This window comes from Lissotriton helveticus, chromosome 7 (genome assembly GCF_964261635.1).
Source record: "Lissotriton helveticus chromosome 7, aLisHel1.1, whole genome shotgun sequence".
Taxonomy (NCBI): Eukaryota; Metazoa; Chordata; class Amphibia; order Caudata; family Salamandridae; genus Lissotriton; species Lissotriton helveticus.
In genome coordinates, this window is record NC_136068.1 from 64,399,907 (window position 1) to 64,418,173 (window position 18,267).

An 18,267-nucleotide genomic window follows, 5' to 3' on the forward strand; every position below is an offset into this window, starting at 1 on the left:
TAGAGGGTGGAGCAGGGCTACCCAAGAGGCTCTTTAGAATGTCCTGCTGATATATAATGAGAAATAGGGTGTCTACTGTGGTATGGAGGAAGGCGTGTAGTATACCGCTTTCTCATTCCCTAACGCTGCATCCCCTCGCCCCGCCCCCGCACCCCCCTCCCCCCTTTACGCCTCCTCGTTGTTGAAATTCTCTGCAACCAAATTTGGAGTGACAGGGGTCAGAACAAAGACCTATTGTACTGATAGTGGGAAACATATAAAGCTTCAGATTTTTAACAAGGTTGCTCTGAAGAAAATGTTCTGTTGCCAAACCACAACACATAACAATTGCATTACAACAGGATTGGCTGGGAAGCACTGTATCACTAGCATTGACGTTAGTGAATACTATTGTTATTATTGGCCATTGTTTTCACATTAGTTCATCCATACTACTACCCTCATTTTTCCTTTTTTTTTTTTACAAACTTTGGACACGTAAGTCTTCTATTTCTTTCAAGAAGTGTAAGCTCTTTAGTGAGCAGGGCAGTGGAATTAAATATAATTTGACAAAGCACAGCCACTGTCACCTCCAAGCCTCCTGCACTGCAAAGGTCTTTCCAGCCCCCCCACCCTGAGATCACCCCAAACATATAGAGGTTTCTGAGAAATTCATTCATGAACTGCTATTACCAGCTATTGGTTGAAGTAGATATTATCATTTGCCTGATAAGTGGTTAATTTTATGCAATAAAGGAGAAGGAGCTACCATCATGTGCTTCTAGGTGGCTCTTCAAGGCTTCTATTTTGAAAGTTATCACTAAGAAGGTCCTTGAATTTCGAGTCTGCAAAATCCTAGGTTGCTGTACCAGACATCCAAGAGTCCAGCAGATCTGATTTCGGATGAAGCAAAACCCCTCATTATTAAGATTGTGTTCCACTTTAGTTTCCCCGACCAGACTCTGATTTTGAACGCCACACCCTCATTTCAAACACATCCTGGTTTTAAACACTACTCCCTGATTTCCAAATGGTTTGCCTTTATTATGGCAAGCAGGAGCTGAGTTTATTCACTGCTCTTTGATGTCAGTCACATCACCATGACCTGCTTTGAACTTCTAAATCCTGTGTTCAAACACCACACTGTGCCCTGGCGAAAATCATGGTGTGAAGTTTCAAATACACGTGATGCACATTCATACACCCAAAACTGCCAAGCTTTTGGATATGGACCTCTGTGACCAGAATGAACTCTGAAATATTGTTGAGTACATACTGATAACGACTCTTTCCTCCAACAGGAAACCTCCAACGACTCTTTCCTCCAACAGAAAACCTCCAACTGCAACTAAGTCATCCAAATGCGTGGTGGCCCCACGATCTGCATCATACCGATTAATCCCTCTCCGCCGGAAGCAGAGACGCCGGACATATGGCTTGTTTGTGAAGCAGTGGAAGTCAACCACCTCCCTGTCTTGTGGCTGGTGGGCAGGCCGTGGAGTTGATTCTGGTGGCGAGACATCTGTTGACCAACATGCATTGCCTCAGTCCGAGATAGGCTTTTCACTTGATACTGTGGAAGCCGGCTGCCACTTCCATGAGCAGGATAACATTTTGATCTGTGATCGTTTTCTTCTTGGGGAGTGTCCTGCAGGCCTTTCATGTATCCGGCATCATATACCATGGCCGTACCACTGGCAGCTCAGACAGAAGACATCTAAGAAATGGGTCAGCCTTGGCCCAATAGCACAGGAACATCTAGAACGCCACTACTGCAATGTCAACACAGAACATGTCACACTCGTGGACAGGTAAGTGGCTACAAAGTGTGTGGTATCCTCTATAGTGCAATCCTTCCTTTGTGTCCATTATTTTGTATCCAGTAGTTTGCGTTCCAAGTCCAGGATGCAGTGTGTGGAAGAATAGATGAGGTTTGGGCTCTACTGAAGAGCAATAAAGCTCTTGGTGAGGTTCATGTGTAGCCAAGTGCTTATGCTTTCATGTTTACCTGAGGATAAATAAAGGAGATGTAAATGTTGCCTCCTATCAGCCTTCCAGCGTGCTGCCAAATGACATTTCCATAGCATAGTTTTGCTGTTTGGAGGCAGAACTGAGTCCAGTAGCACTAGCTGAAAAGGTGGGTGCGTTTCCTGCAAAACCTTTCTCTTGGCAGGAATTGATGGAGATTGATTTCTCTAGGTCGGCATGTGGCTGGAGGCTTTGACAACAGGAATAGTGTCTTATGTATCTCATACACTTGTTCATACCTAGCATGTGTTTGAACGACACCTACTTATGCACCTTTTCATTGCTTGTTTACTCTTTGCCGAGTCCCACCTCACTCTGTAGTGTCCAAGTGGCAACACATGGCACTGATCAAAACTACTAAATAAAAGCATGGAGTGCTGTCTTTTTCATGAGGCATGTAGCGAATAGTGGGCCAGTTGCAGTCGTGTGATGGACATTAGAGCAGTATTTTTAATTGCAGATGTGGTCCGGAGCATTCAAGTAAGCTGCTTTTTAGATGTTAGAACTTTCATGGTCCTGAGTTAGAAGTGTATGTGATTGCAGCAGTTAATTAACCTGATGTGTGAACATATACCTTGGAGACTGTTTCCAGGTTGGTATTGGCTATATCTCTTACAGGACCATGTGTGTTACTGGAGTTGTTGGTTGTAAGATGCTGGCGGTCATTGCAGTCTTAAATATTTTTCTACTTTGGCAATTTGTTTGAGTGAATTCTGATTCTGTCCAGTTGACTTGCTTCACTTTATTCACTCGCATACAGGTTTATGATGTGGGACCTCTGTTTGATGCTTTGATACTAATAGCAAGACTGTAGCCACCAGGTCGTCCTTTGAATGGTGATATTGGGAAATCCTGGCTTCTGATGGAAACTTCTAAATGCAGATTCCTCAACTTTAAACCTTCCACACTGTATTGGGAGCTTTTGTTTATAATTTTCTCTCCTGTGCCAAGAGGTGGTGCCATCAGACACATTGGTGACTATGCAAGTCCACCGGAAGTAGCGACGTGAGTCATACATAGCACTATCACTGTGTTCTGATGTCAATTCCTTTCTTTCCCTGCCCTTCAACGTGGATCCAGAGCTCTGCTCCTATACTTTGTAAGTGTTTCAACAAATCTAAATTTGTTTTTTGGATAGGTCCAGGTCCCACTTCGAGTCACCTACTTCGTGTCAGTTTAAGGCAAAGCCGAAAGACAAGATTCACCGTGAGCACAAGATGTGTATGCAAGAGTCCCCTTCCTCCCACCATCCCTGCTCCAGTGAGAAGCTTTGTAAAACACTCACAGGAATGGACTCCGACCCCCTCACCCTACATGGATACTGTACTGAGTTTAGTCCAAATACTCCCTGAATCTCTTGGCCTATTACTGACCCTACAACAAATAGAGACCTTCAGGGAGACAGTGCTGCAACTTTTCAGCACAATGGGAGACTTAGGGAGCCCTAGGAGCCTTCAGTAGGACTACTTCCCCAGTACCAACTAGCCCCTTTGGGCCTCCTCCTTGTCCATTGCTGGTGTCAGCTGATGACTCCTCTCCAGCGCTTAATGCCTTACCTGTCTCCTCTGCTGGCGGTGGCTTCTCCTGATCCAAACCCAATGGCAATTTATGATATTGGCGCGCAACAGGCCTATGCCCCACTACAAAATCACCACAGTAGTCCCCAGCTTTGGAAGTTCCCCTAGCATCTCCCTTTACACCATTTTCAACTTTTTCTTTTTAAATTATGTTGAGGAGTCTCTTCCAGAATAACTTCCATTAAGTACAGCCTTTAGCTGCCAGGTCTAATGACTGCATGTAGAGCTAATAAACGTCTATATCCACTGATTTACCCAATACCATTAAGCGGAGTTTGTTGACCACTTCCTCCACAGTGATTGGGCAAATCACCTCCTGGTCATCTTTTGCAAAAAGATTATACAGGTTCTTCGTTTCATAGAAGTTAGTGGACTACTTTTGCCTGCAGGGCGAGCTTCTTCTGGTACAAAACCTAATAATTGTTTTTTTAAAGTTTTCAAAATTCTACATACTCTTCTCACTCTTTGTGTCTCACTACTCCTTTTCTTCCAGATTTGATGTGTGTTCTATCTTCTTTTAATTTTCCAGACAAAAACGATACTATGGTATTTTCATCCTCATGAGTGTTCCATCTTACGTCTTATATCTGTAATTCCTTGTTTGTCATATAAGCTTCACTAACATTTGTATGGAAGGATCTTTTGGAACAAATTACTGAGAGAACAGTAATTCTCTCTTTTCACACAAATTCCTCAGTGTCTTTTTTTCCCCTAAACCTGCTTTTTTTAAATTAAAATTCCTCTCCAGGAAGACTTCATAGATTCCCACAATGTTATTTCACTAGTGGAACCTAAATTTACCTCAGAACATTAGTCGATTAACCTTTGGTATTCCATTCTTGCTTCTATTTCCAATAGGAAATTTAAGTCTCTCTTCAAATAACTCAAATAGCAAGCTGTAGCTGTGTTGATCCAATGTGCTGTCAATATAAGTTGGTGAATGTTCTACATTTGTTTCAGCATCAGTATTGTAGAGGAAATTAGAAAGGAAACAATCCTAGCTTAGCTTTAATATTTTTCGCTGAAGTAAGTTTTTCCATTATCCTTCAGATGCAAGTCTAAGTATACACCAGATTATAATTTTCTTGTAACACCAATATTGTAAGCCCTCCAGATTGTTCCAGTAGTTTAGTTTATTGCTAATCTGTTCTTCTTTCCAATTTACATCACTCAAGGTGATGCAGGATATAGAGGATGTTTCCCAGGAGGGAAGGTGGAGTAGGTCACAAACTTGTGCACAAAGAAAATAAGTATCATTCTTGGCAATGTCTGGCACAGAGGTTACTTCAGATAATAGGAAAACTGGTAATGTATAGCAGGAAAATAAAGTAGAGTACTAAATCATAAATTGATTTCAAAAACAGTATTTATAAATACTGGAGTTATAATAAGCGTGAAACTCACTGACTCATTGGTAAATAAACAGTAGTGTATCCAAACCAGCTACTAGTTAGTCATCAGACTGCTGAAAAGTAATGGAGATCATGCCAAAACAATTACACTTGTGGGAAAAGTTTATTTCCAGAAGCAATCCAGGAAGGGTAAACACAAAAAAAAACAGCCAGCCAAACCTGACAGCACCTTAAGTCCTTCCCTTATCTACCCGTCCTGGTTCAAGGTTTTGGCTAATAGGGGTAGCGACTATGAAATTAAGTCTCCAAGGGTATGCACAAATAATACAGACACCCATGAGCTTTCAGATGGAGCACCTCCCCGCAAAGACACCAAATATTGTAATTGTCCCTTAACTCAACGGGAATCCATGATTGAATCTACTTTCAACTCAAAAGATGCATAAACAAGAACTGGTGGACTGTGTTAGCTTTGACAAGATAATGCCTTTTTAATGTGAGGTATATGAAAAACTGTATGTGTACACAAATGATGTGGCGATCCAAAATGTCCTACCTTTTCCCTGTTAAACAGATAATGGCGAATGGGCCAATACATCATGAATTCCAGCGTTCTATATGCTGATTCAGGGTGATCATTAGATGACTTTAGTTCCAATTTTTATTAATAGTGCGGCTCAGAATCTTGCAACAAACTGAGATGCTCTATTTGTAATAATCACTATGTAGACCGTGCATTTGGACAATTTCTCAGTTAAAAAAACAAAACCCTCCCAACTGTGCAAATAAATGGGTTCGGCTCTTTATGTAAGAGAATGAAATGTGGATATACATCCATAGAGAATTTCTCCATGGTAGATCTGGTGTAGATAAAGAGGATAGGCCTCCAATTAAAAAACACATAATTTTTGCACACACTAAACGTCGTGTAACATAATCACGAACATCTGAATTTTTTTTTGGCAACCAAAAATGTCTCTTCACCAACTTTACCCCAAAATGTCCAGAAACAGAAGCATCATGGCACCAAGACGCAATCTTTTTCTTCAACATGACTATCACTTTATAGTCTTCCCTTCCGATATAATAGCTCCTTACCTGTTTCCTGGTCTAAAAGTGATCAAATACTGCAAATAACACCCACGTTCAGGTTTAGCATTACTGCATTTAATTTTTGTTTTTTTCACATTCCAGATTCTTATTCTCTGGCCAAACTGTTACTAGAAAGACAGCCTCTCTGTATATCCAGTGGAAAAATGTATCCCTAATGGCTAACAGTTCTTGATCATATATTGTGTAATTTTGTTCAGCCATATTTAGAGTACAGGAGAAAAAAGACACTGGATGTAATGCATTAGTTACAGAGTACCTTTGAAAAAGCCAAGAATTAGTTTTAACAGTATAGAAGTTAAAGAGTGATTAGTGTGTCTTAACATAGGTGATGATGTAAAAGCAGAATTTCTTTATCAAAGGCTTCTTGTTGTTCACTTCCCCATCAGAAAGGATCTTTAGCATTAGTGAGTTGTACAGTGGGTGCAACAGTGGTTGAAAATTCTGCAATTAAATACCTGTAAAAATTAGCACAACTCAGAAATTGTTTTGCGTACGGTACTTAGTTGAGGTCATTGTCCAACTACTGTTACCTTTTGAGGATCCATATTAACCCCTATATGTGAATATTGAACCATGGCCTAGTAATTAAGAAAGATTCAAAAATGAATTGTTCACATTTAGCAAAAGAATTGTGAGTCGCTAGAACCGTGAGACATCTCTGACATACATTTTATGTACTTTAATGTTCTTTAAGAATGGTAGTGAAAACCAATGTTATCCAAGTAAATATTTTATACAAGTACCTAGAATATCTCAAAAGATTTAATTAACAGTATTTTGAAAAGTGGCAGTGCCTTGCCCATCTGGAAAAGCATTATGAGATATTCATAATGACCATATTGAGTATTAGAGGCCATCTTTCGCTCATCCCCTGCCTTAATTTGCACTAGATTATACACATCACTCAAGTGTAAATTTGTAAAGCTCTTCACCGATTGAATTTTCTCTAGCTGTCCATTAGATTTATGACCAAAAATATTGAGACTCCTGTAAGCAAACTTGAATGCCAATATTTATTTTTTCTAAATTGTCTTTAAGATATTGGTTTAATACATTATCTTCTTGAACAGTTAAATGATATATTCTTCCGTTGGGAATCACAGCTTTGGGAATGAAATCTATTACACTATACCTGTGCTCCCTTTTCCCTAAATATATGACAAAAGCCTTGTAGGCAAAGGGTAATACATAAACCCGGCTTCCATGAATTTCTTAGTGCAACAGAGTATGGATTTCAAAATCTTATTGTAATTTCCCTAAAAAGTATTTTGAGTATTTTGTTGTATCCATGTGGGTCCTATGTACTACAGGAAAACAAGGGATACCTATGAGATCAAAAGTGAAGGTCTCACCATGTCTTGTTAATGTTGCCAGAGTGACCAGTTCAGTTTCATAACACATTTCTTTATGTTAAAGGGGCACAATTAATCCACTAATGCTCAGTGATTCTGATTTTTCTCTGAAGGGAATTGAATTAGCTTTAGCAAGTGTTTGGTCTATAAAACATCCTGTAAACCTGCAGTCTGATACGGCTAGTACTGACAAGAGGCCCAAAATACTAGCCAGAGTGATATTAACCCCTTCCACGCTCATGACGAGCTGGGCTCGTCATGAGGTAGCCTCCTCGCACGCTCATGACGAGCCCAGCTCGTCACGTAAAGTGCGATTTTAAAAAACTCCGCGTACGGGCGGAATTCCGCCCGCACGCATGCGGTTAAGGAAAAAGTGAGAAGACTGCAGACACTTTAACAAGAGAACCGTTTTACCTAGGTCTGCTCTTTAAGACCAAGCTTCTGTATTTTGCTCCAGGTGAGGATACTGTCTGATAAACTGTACATTTTTTCCACAATAAAAACATAATCCACTTTGTCTAGGTCTGTCTCGTTTTTCATAGCTTGATGATTTCTTAATCTTCCTATCCGCATTGGCGCTTCTCCAAATGAAGCTGCAGTGGTCTCTGGAAGTATAGTGTAATGTGGAATCATCAATGTTATTTCTAATCCCCTGTGTCAGAGATGATTAGCTGTTGGAAGTGTGAAATCAATTAGGGTGTTTGTAGTCGGGTGGCTTGTTACCATGGTAGGAGTCCCTGATAAAAAGCTGCAGCTGCTGCTTCATCAGTTCAGTCGGCTTCAGGTTTGAGCTAAGGAAAATGGCTACTGTAGGAAGTCAAGTTTCATGATCCCAGGCATAAGGTTATTATCCAGTGTGGGCTGCTTGTATAGTTTGTCATTTATCAAAGATTGCTTGTAAATCTTTCAGAAACGTGTTGAAGTCTGGGAACCATGGCTGTGTTTAGGATCAGTGGATCAGGTGCTCTTTTCTCCGCAAAAGCGTCAAGATACTCCTTAAAGTGAACGTTGCGCTATATAAAAGTACTTTAATTCATTCATTCATTAGAGTAGCCCAGCTAATTGTGTCTTTGGTTAGATAAGACAAGGGGTGAGAGTGAAAAAGCGTGAAAAACATTGTTACAGGAAGTGTTCAAACCCCTAAGGATCCCTTGAAATTTCTTTCTGGGGGTATTGTTAGGCCTGGTACAAAGGGACTTTTCAAATGTTGTACTGCTATCTCTGGCATAGCAGGAGTAAATTCCACTTTCTGTGCTTCAGGTAACTGATCTATTCAATATAATCAATATGTAATTTTGTTATGGGCTGTCTTGAGTTTCTGCATGGCTGGTTTCTGCCTGGTAACAAAAGTGCCTGCACTCCTATCGTTGAGCCTGAAACTCTTAGGATTTTTCCAGAAGTTGAGTTTGTCGTTAACTCACTGTGTTCCAATAGTCTTCTGCCATCACTGAAGAAAGAAAGCAGGACAGCATCACAAACATACTGGGGATTCTGGGTAGGAAAACATTGGGGGATCCACGCAAGCCATACCTCGCTGGACTACTCCGGGTGTCTAGTTTTCAGAAATGTGTGGGTTTGGTAGTTTCCCAAGATGGCCGCCGAGCCCAGGGCCAAAACCCAGGTGACCCTCCTTGCAAAACCAGGTTGGTTTGCGATAGGTAATTTTGATGTCTCCTCAATACTTTTTGGGCCCTTGCTTGTCATGGTTACTTGACCCACCCACAAGAGTGAGGTACCATTTTTATCCGGGGACCTGGGGGAACGCTGGGTGGTAGGAAATTTGTGTCAGCCCGGTGATCTTACAACTTCCCCACTCACAAATTTGAGAAAAACGTGATTTTTTCTTCAGAATTTGAGGTTTGCAGGGGATTCTGAGTAGGGAAACTTTAGACGCCGCAAGACTCGTGACAACCAGAGACTACAAATACCTGGGCCTACTTTTTGACAGTAAAGGAACGTTCCAATGTCACAAAGATGAAATAGAAATGGGATCACACTGGCAATGGCACTCAGGATCCTATTTAAACAAGCATTTGCAATGCAATAAGTCTTGTATAAACAAGAGTTTAAGCTATTGGCAATGCAATAGCTTAATCTCTCGCAAATGCGGAACCAATTGCATGGCAAATATTTGTTTATTTTTACAAGCGCCCATGCAGCGCTTTCACGTTCATGAAGGGCGTGTCCTACATTAAAGTGAAACCGTGGCATGGGGGCTTTCACCCCCAAAAAAATCTGTTTGTCAAGTTGATCAAACCTCAATGAATGTTAAAGTGCTGCATGGGCACCAGTAACCAGATTAAATAAATGAATTAATAAATAAGCGCAGCTACTCAATGTGGACCGCGCTGCTAAAATAAATAAATTTAAATACGCGGCCGCTTTAGGTCAAGTGGCCCACCGTTAGTAAACATTAAAATAAAAGAGGGCGGCATGCTGCGAGGTAGTGGGTGGAATAGGGGACGACCATTAAATAAAATGGGGCTCACCAACTTATAAAACAGACCATGTAACCACACCAGTAAAAGGTCCAGTCGTTAGGGGAGGTAACAAATACAGACGCGACGGTACCAAGGAGGGACTAACAAGCCTAATAATGAATAGGAAGCCAGCGTCCATGAAGGACAATGGCTCAAGCCAATTACAAATGTGGGCGGGGCTTCTATTCCGTACTCCAATGCTGCATGCGTCGCAGCAGCACATGCGCTGCCCAGGCTCGACCTAAAATCGAATTGACTTCAAGGCACTCTTCATCGCCTTTAAGGCACTTCATGGTGTGAGGCCTAAATGTCTTGGGCATCACATTCAATGGTATGACCCAGCAGGTCACTCAGATCTTCATCAACTTAAAAACAAGTGGTACCTAAATTCAAAAGAGCAAGCTGAAGAGGCAGGAGCTTTACCACCTGCACTGCCAAACTTTGAAATGCAATGCCCATACATCTTAAAGAGAAAACCGACCTGTTCTCCTTCTGAAAAAAGCTCTTAAAACGTGGCTTTTCAATAATTAAACCTACGGATCCTGCCTATTATTAAAATTCTATTGGATATTAAATATCTTCAGAACTATACCACCTAGACACCTCAGGCTAGTAGCGTGCTTTATAAATGTTACTTTCATGATTTTATCATCATTGCCAAACATTTCCATATAAAGGCAGGCGCGAGACAATATTATCGTAATCACCACATAATGATACGATAAACCACACATAATGTGTGAGAAATGATAATCATGGATAAGTTGCAAACCCACACCAAGGGATAACCTTGACAAAGCTGGGGGAATATCACAAGCTGCTGCAGCAACGGTGTCGTGGGGGCAATCTCTATAGGGCACTCCAAACCTTCGGGGGGTCCCAGTGGACCCTCTTCATATTTTGGAGTGGGGGGCATCATTTTGCGTTACACCACTAAAGTATGCGTTAAACCACTAAAGTAAAACATGGAGCAGGTGGGACAGGAATGAACCTTACTAAAGAGCAGCAATTGGGAGCATCCTCCAGATGTACCTCCAACTAAATCTGACTTACTTCAAAGGCATTTCCTGGCAGAACTGCATGTTGCGAGACACTGCCTCAGCTCATCAAACTGAAATCACGGAAATTCGCCACTTTTAAAGGGCATGACTCATCAAAACCAGTTTATCACTTTTTCATGACTGTGGGGGGGGGCATTCAGACGGGGCACCCAGTGCACGAGGCAGCAAGCAGCCCTCCAGTGCAAATGTGTCTCGAGCCTGCAGACACAGGCCCCCCATTACCACAGAATACCAAATCTCCTAGATCCTGCAGCCAGCCTTTCGGAGCTATCCCCCTCTAATCTTGGCAGGAATCCAGGTGCCCCCCAGCCTCTCTCTCCTCCGGGGCCCGGTTCCCCGTGCAGAAATGCAGGCCTGAGGCCAAGGGCGGCAGCTGCTGTGCCAAGACATAGGAGCCCCAAGCGCGGAGCATTTAGGGAGGACTTTGGGCCTGAGGCTACCTTAGAAAACAAAAACCTGCCCCCATTTTTAATTTTTTTTCTTAAAGAGGAGAGGGAGAAAAAAATATTTGCCATGCAATAGGCCTCGCATTTAAGTGCGAAACCTGTTACATTTCAAAGAAGCAGCCGCCATTTTCCTGGCTGCTTCAAAAGAGAAAGCGGGCATGGTGCACTGAATGTAAGTAAAGCACGTCATGCTTGCAAAAGAGAAACAAAATAAATAAAATAGTGCTTACACACTATACACTTAAGAACACGTACTGTCACCGTGTAACAACCGATAAAGGGGCCAGTCGCCATGGGAGTTTACAAATGAAGACAAGGCGGTACTAAGGAGGGACTAACAAGCCTCTTTACGAATCAGATGCCAGCATTTAGGAAGGACACTGACACAAGCGAATGACCAACATGGGCGGAAAGTGGGCGGAGCTACTCTTCCATACTCCACTACTGCAGTCTCGTTGAGCAGCGCATGTGTGCTGACTCAGGCTCGACCTGAAAACTAAAAGGGGCCTTGTACACCCCCATATTGTATGTTGCCCAGTAACCCCTACCCTGGCCCACGGGAATGAGCCGCTGCAAGGGTGAAACGGGGAGACCCATGACCAAGCCTGAGTGAGGATTTATTGGCAACCTGTACAGTTACCCAGTCACACATCTCAAGCATAGACCAGACTGGAAATTGGCCTAGTCAAACAGGTGCTAGCCAGAAGAGTGGCCTTCACCATCTGCTACTACAAATTCAAAACTTATGATGAAAATACTATAAGTTATAATATATGGCTGGAGATAAAAGACAGATTACATTTATCCACCAGAAAATATCTCGATACAGCAATCTCCATGTTTGGTCTAAAAGAAGTCTGGGACTCCTCTGCCAGTTAGGACTCCTTAGGAAAAGTGTTAAAGGAAACAGCAAAAAAACTAACTGTGCTGACGGACAAAGCCACATTAGCCAAAAGACAGCATGCTTGGATGGTCCTGATATAAGACCTTGAAGCTGCTACAATATTTGGGAGACCACTTGAATAGTGTACTTGAAGCAAAATACCTGAAACACCGACTGGGCCTCCTACTATCAATACTGCATGTGCATCCATCATCCATGCCTAAGAAGGGACGACACAGGCAGCTGCAGGTTGTGTGGCCACATAAAGGAGGACAACATTCTCGTTCTGTACCTCTGTAAATGGACGCTCAGACTCAGTTGAGTCTTGCTTCCCCCAACCTGGAGCCAAAAAACCCTTTGCTCCTGCTGACAATCAGTAATCACCTGTCTCAGCTTAGCAGATCCACAACAAAAATTATGGACTGCGTAATACTTTCAGGGGATGGAAAACAAACTAAGGAAAGAGGCCAGCAACACCGATAAAAGATTCTTTTTTTGTGTTTGAAAGCTTTATTTGAGAAAATCAACAGTAAAGTACAAGAACATGACATTAGCAAAAGATATAAGGCAGACGTAATTGTTTGAAAGAAAAAAAAACAAGATTAGCCAATTTCAACAAGGAAAAACAAAGCATTTTATTCATTTTCTAAGGGAATAAAAGGGAGAGGGAGAGAAAAAGGGAGGGAAAGAGGGAATTAAGGAAATGTTAAAACACGAAAAATCTGAAAAGAACAACGGCAATAAGGCGAGCAGCACAAGTAATAATAAAAACTGAACATTAGAAGATAATAATGCAATAAAAACACCCAATAAACGATATCATGTAGTAAAGCAAACGGGATAGAGTGAAGTCCTTCAAGGAGGTTTAAAATTCTCTGAAGTGGTGCGACTTGGATTCTGGCGAGTCAATTGGTCTAGGTAATTGGTAAGAGGTAACCAGTAAAAATCCACATTACGAACTGGTTTACAGGAAGATGCAAAGGCAACATCAAGTCTATGAAAGTGGCATAAAGAGTTCAACCAACCTTGTATGGAGACATTCGCAAGGGATTTCCAGTTAGAAGAAATGTGGTGAAATGCAAGTGCGAGCGTTAGATCAAAGAGACCCTGGGAGTGCGGAGGTAAAGCTAAATAGTCAGAAAGAGAGCCAAAGAAGAGAAGATGGAGTGAGAATGAGCTGGAGAGAGTGAAAATGTGAGAGATGCAAGACCAAATTTTATTCCAGAAAACAGAGACCATAGGACAGAGAAAGAGCATACGTAGAAGATCCGCATTAGAGGAATTACAAGTCCAACACTTAGAATCAGCGTAGGAGGAGAAACGAGCAAGACAGGAAGTAGTAAAATACAATCTATGATATAGAAAAAACAGAGATTGAGTAAGAGACGCAGAACGGGAAGTTTTTAAAGTTCTAGTCCAGAGCTGATCCCACAAAGCTACGGGAAACGAGGAGTCTAAATCGTTTTCCCAAGCAAGTTCTAATTTGGATTTACACGACTAGGGTCGGGAGAGGAATAACATTTGTAGATTATAGAAGCTTTAGGAAGGGCAGAGAGAATTATAAGAAGATGGGATGGGGGATCGATGAAGGAAGAGAATAGAAGCGATCAAGGATTAAGGCCATGAGTAACGTGAATTTCTGTAAATAAGAGTGAGGGCAACGAAAGCGGAGTTGAAACTGGGGAAAAGAGCATGGTGAAACGCCATCAAAAAGATGATTAACCCAAATGATACCCTTCGACCTCCAAGAAGTCCAACAAAGAGGCCTATTATTTAAAAGCAGGAGTGAGTTATACCAGATGTGGGTATGTAAAAAAGAATCACGTGATATGTCGGAAGGGAGGACAATAGGCTTCAAGAGTGAAGAAGTATGTTTAAACATAGGAAGAGAGGTATAAGGAGATTTGGCCGAGAAGCACAAAACTTCCTCAAAAGAGAAAGGAAGTAATAAAGTTTGTTCAATATGAAGCCAAAGAGGGGAGAAAGGAGAAGGATCCGACGAAAGCCAGCGTGCTTGACGTAAAGAAAAGGATCTGTGGTAAAGGCAGAAATCCGCAAAGTGGACGCCACCATTCGATTTAGACAGATGAAGGGCCGAAAGAGAAATTCTAGACTTTTTGTGATTCCTAACAAATTTTGAGAGAGAGGAGTCGATACGTTTGAAATAAAGGGCAGGAATATGAACAGGTAACATGGAAAGCATGTAGATAAGAATGGGGGAGATCATCATCTTGATAGAGTCAAGACAACCTCACCAAGAGAGAAAAAGAGGATTCCAGGAAGAAAGCAACTGATCAATTCGAGAAAGAACAGCAGACATATTTAATTTAATAGACTTAGCTATAGAATCTGAAAGAGACACGTTAGTATTAGATTCCTTACCTTAGTATATCCCCAGGCGTCAGACTGGATCCGGAAATTGTTTGCGTAGCAGTACCCTTGCGCGTCGGTAGGCGTCGTCTGCGGCTCTGCGTCCGTCGTTGGCGTCGTGGGCGCCGCGATGACGTCGTCGGAGTACTTAGACGCCGCCTCCGCGTGCTGACGTCAGTTCTTCTTTTTTCCGCGCCAGAAGCGCAGATCCGGAAAAAGTGGTACCGTAGTCACTTTTTGACTAAATCTTTTTTGATCTTTTGATCTCCTTTTTCGAGTCTTCGACTCCGAAACGGTGCCGGTAGGGATGCCTGGTTTTAAACCCTGTGAGGATTGCGACCGGCTGATGTCGGTTACGGACCCTCACCGTCAGTGTCTCCACTGTCTCGGCGTCGACCACGACGACAAGGCCTGTTCCGACTGCCGGGCCCTGACTTTGAAGGCTAGACAGGAGCGGTCCCGTAAGCGACTCGAACTCCGGCAGTCGGCCCCGCGCCAAGAGAGGTCCCGGTCCGGACGGAGGTCGAGGGACCGGTCGCGGGAGCGGAGCCATCATAGCTCCGGGAGTCGACATCACTCCTCCGGGTCGAAGTCGTCAGGTAAGCACAAGAAGTCGAAGAGGTGTCATCGCTCTTCCGACTCCCCCCGACGCTCGCGCGACGTGGCTGGGGGTTCAGGTGGCATCGCCCCCGCGGCTTCGTCGGAGTCGCAGGCGCCGCGTCTGGCTTCATACCCTCTGGTCCCTGGGCCTAACGCGACGCCGGAGGAGATCGAGCGGTTCCTCATGGCCATGAGGTCCCTCTCTCCTCTGACGGGCTCCACGGTGCCTTCGGGCCCAGTGGTCCCGTCGGGGGGTCCTAGCGGGTCGGGGGCTTTGGCCCCGACGCCGTCGGGTGCTTCGGCTCCGACGCCCCCGGCGCCGCAGGCCCCGCTGGATCCGGTTCCGGATCCGGGTCGTCGCCGGTGGATTTGACGCCCTCCCCGGCGCCGACCCCTCAGGTGTCACCTCCGGTGCTGTCCTCGGGCGGCGCCGTCCCCGACGCCCCCCTCGACCCGGTTCCGGCGCCGGTGCGGCGCCGCATATGACGCCGTTCGGAGAATTCATTTTCCATGAACTGGCCCCATCGTTTCCTAACCCTGAGTACCAGGAGATGGGTGATGAGGAGGATTGGGATGGGTCTAAGGACCCTCTGGCACGTGAATACCAGTCTCAAGAGGACTAGACAGATGAACTTGGGGAGGGTAATCGTATAGACACTTCGCCTGACACTGGCTTTGTCTCACCTCCTACCGTGGCTAAGGAGGAGGGGGCAACCTATAGTGTGGTGTTGATGAGGGCGGCCAAGGCCTTGAGCCTTGAGCTCCCCGTCGCGGCCGTGAGGACTAACCTCCTCACTGAGGTCCTTAAGCCGCAGTCATGCTCAGCCGAGCCTCTGCTGCCGTTTAATGAGGCCTTAACCGACGTTCTTTTGGGCACTTGGTCCAAGCCCGCTACGGGTTCGCCCGTAGATAGGAACGTGGCCAGACGCCACCGCCCGGCCCTGGGCGACCCATGTTTCCTGTCCACCCACCCCCGAGAGCCTGGTTACCCAGGCCTCCAATTCCCAGACCGCATTCCCGTCGGCTCCGCCGGACAGGGAATCCAAGAGGTATGAGCAGTATGGTAAAAAAATCTTCTCATCCCTTAGTCTGGGACTGCGGTCTTCCAACACCGCATGCCTCTTGGGCCGCTACACCCACTCTCTGTGGGATACGGTTGGGGAAGTGCTGCCAGAGTGTCCGTTGGAGGTACGGGCCAAACTCGGCCAAGCCCTTGTGGAGGGCTGGGATGCAGCCAAATATTCTATCCGGTGTGGGCTGGATACCACCGACTCACTAGGTAGAGCGATGGCTACGACAGTGGCGGTCAGACGTCACGCCTGGTTGAGGTCCTCCAACTTTTCGGCCGAAGTCCAAAACACACTGATGGACATGCCGTTTGATGCCCGTCACCTTTTTGGCGACAAGGCAGACCATGCGTTTGAGCGCTTTGAGGACTCCAGGGCTACGGCCAAGTCCTTGGGCCTCTCGGCCCCACGCCAGCAATCGGCTGCCTTTCATTCCTTTCGTGGCCACGGAAGGGGTGTACCCACACGTGCTGCCAGCCACGTTCCGCAGGGGAATACCCAACGCGGTGGCGGCCGTGGAAACCGCCGTGCTGGCGGTCGGGGACAACGGCGAGGTCAGTCCACACCTTCCCCCGCAGCATCCGCCTCAAAACCCTCCTAGTCCGTGCTTTCCAGCCCATGTGACGCCAGTGGGGGGGCAGGGTTTGCCATCACCTCCTCCACTGGCGCACCGTCACGTCGGTCAGGTGGGTGCTGCAGATCGTCCGAAGGGGCTACTCCCTCCTCTTCGAGGCGACTCCTCCAGCAATGCCACCGCAGAACCACCGTGTATCGAGGGATCATTTGCGACTTCTGCAGGAGGAAGTTACGGCCCTCTTGGCCAAGGGGGCCATCGAGCGCGTTCCTGGGCCAGAAGTAGGGTGTGGTTGCTACTCCCACTACTTTCTGGTACCCAAGAAGGGCAAAGGGGGCCTACGCCCCATCTTGGACCTACGGAACGCCAACGGCTTCCTCCGGAAGGAGAAGTTCAAAATGCTGACACTGGCTCAGGTCTTAGCTGCCCTGGACCCAGGAGACTGGATGGTAGCGTTGGACTTGCAGGACGCTTATTTCCACATCCCCGTCCTGCCGGCCCACCGGCGCTACCTGCGGTTCACGGTTGGCCACGAGCACTTTCAGTATACCGTGCTCCCCTTCGCCTTACCAGCGCCCCACAGGTGTTCACAAAGGTGATGGCGGTGGTCGCAGCTCATCTGCGCAGGTTAGGGGTTTCAGTCTTCCCCTACATCGACGACTGGTTGTTGAAGGCGGGCTCGCCCCAGACTGTCGTCAGCCACCTCCAGACTACGGCAGATCTCCTGCACCAGCTGGGGTTCTCCATCAATGTGCCAAAGTCACACCTGTGCCCCTCTCAGAAGCTCCTCTTCATCGGAGCGGTTCTCGACTTGGCGCGGTTTCGGGTTTATCCACCCGAACAGCGGGTCCGGGATATTCAGGCTCTGATTCCCATCTTTCAGCCGTTATCCCGGGTCTCGGTCAGGTTGACGCTGCGGCTTCTGGGGCTGATGGCCTCCTGCATCCTACTGGTGCATCACGCCAGGTGGCGGATGCGAGCTCTGCAGTGGGACCTGAAGGTTCAGTGGGCCCAGCATCAGGGCAACCTGTCCGACCACGTCCTAATCTCGGAGGGCACTGCGAGACAGCTGCAGTGGTGGCTCACGGACCGGGATTGGGTCCGCGGCAGATCCCTCTCCCTTCCCCAACCGGAGCACGTAGTTGTGACGGACGCGTCCCTCCAGGGCTGGGGAGGCCACATGGGAGAGGCGGAGATCAGAGGCCTCTGGTCTCCGGCGGAGGCCCGGCTCCACATCAACCTGTTGGAGTTACGGGCGATTCGTCTAGCACTGAAGGCATTCCTCCCCTCTGTCCGGGGGAGTGTAGTGCAGGTGTTCACGGACAACACCACCGCCATGTGGTACTGCAACAAACAGGGCGGGGTGGGGTCGTGGACCCTTTGTC

General features: G+C 45.7%; 1 protein-coding gene across 3 annotated transcripts in view; it reads left to right on the plus strand.

Moving 5' to 3' along the window:
* LOC144768064 (protein mono-ADP-ribosyltransferase TIPARP-like) overlaps positions 1–18,267 on the plus strand; it is a 121,773-nt gene that overhangs the window by 39,515 nt on the left and 63,991 nt on the right. For all 3 annotated transcript variants that reach the window (XM_078651437.1, XM_078651435.1, XM_078651436.1), the window contains exon 3: positions 1,281–1,790. In XM_078651437.1, the coding sequence (XP_078507563.1) occupies positions 1,281–1,790 (510 nt within the window). The remainder of the gene's footprint in view (positions 1–1,280; positions 1,791–18,267) is intronic.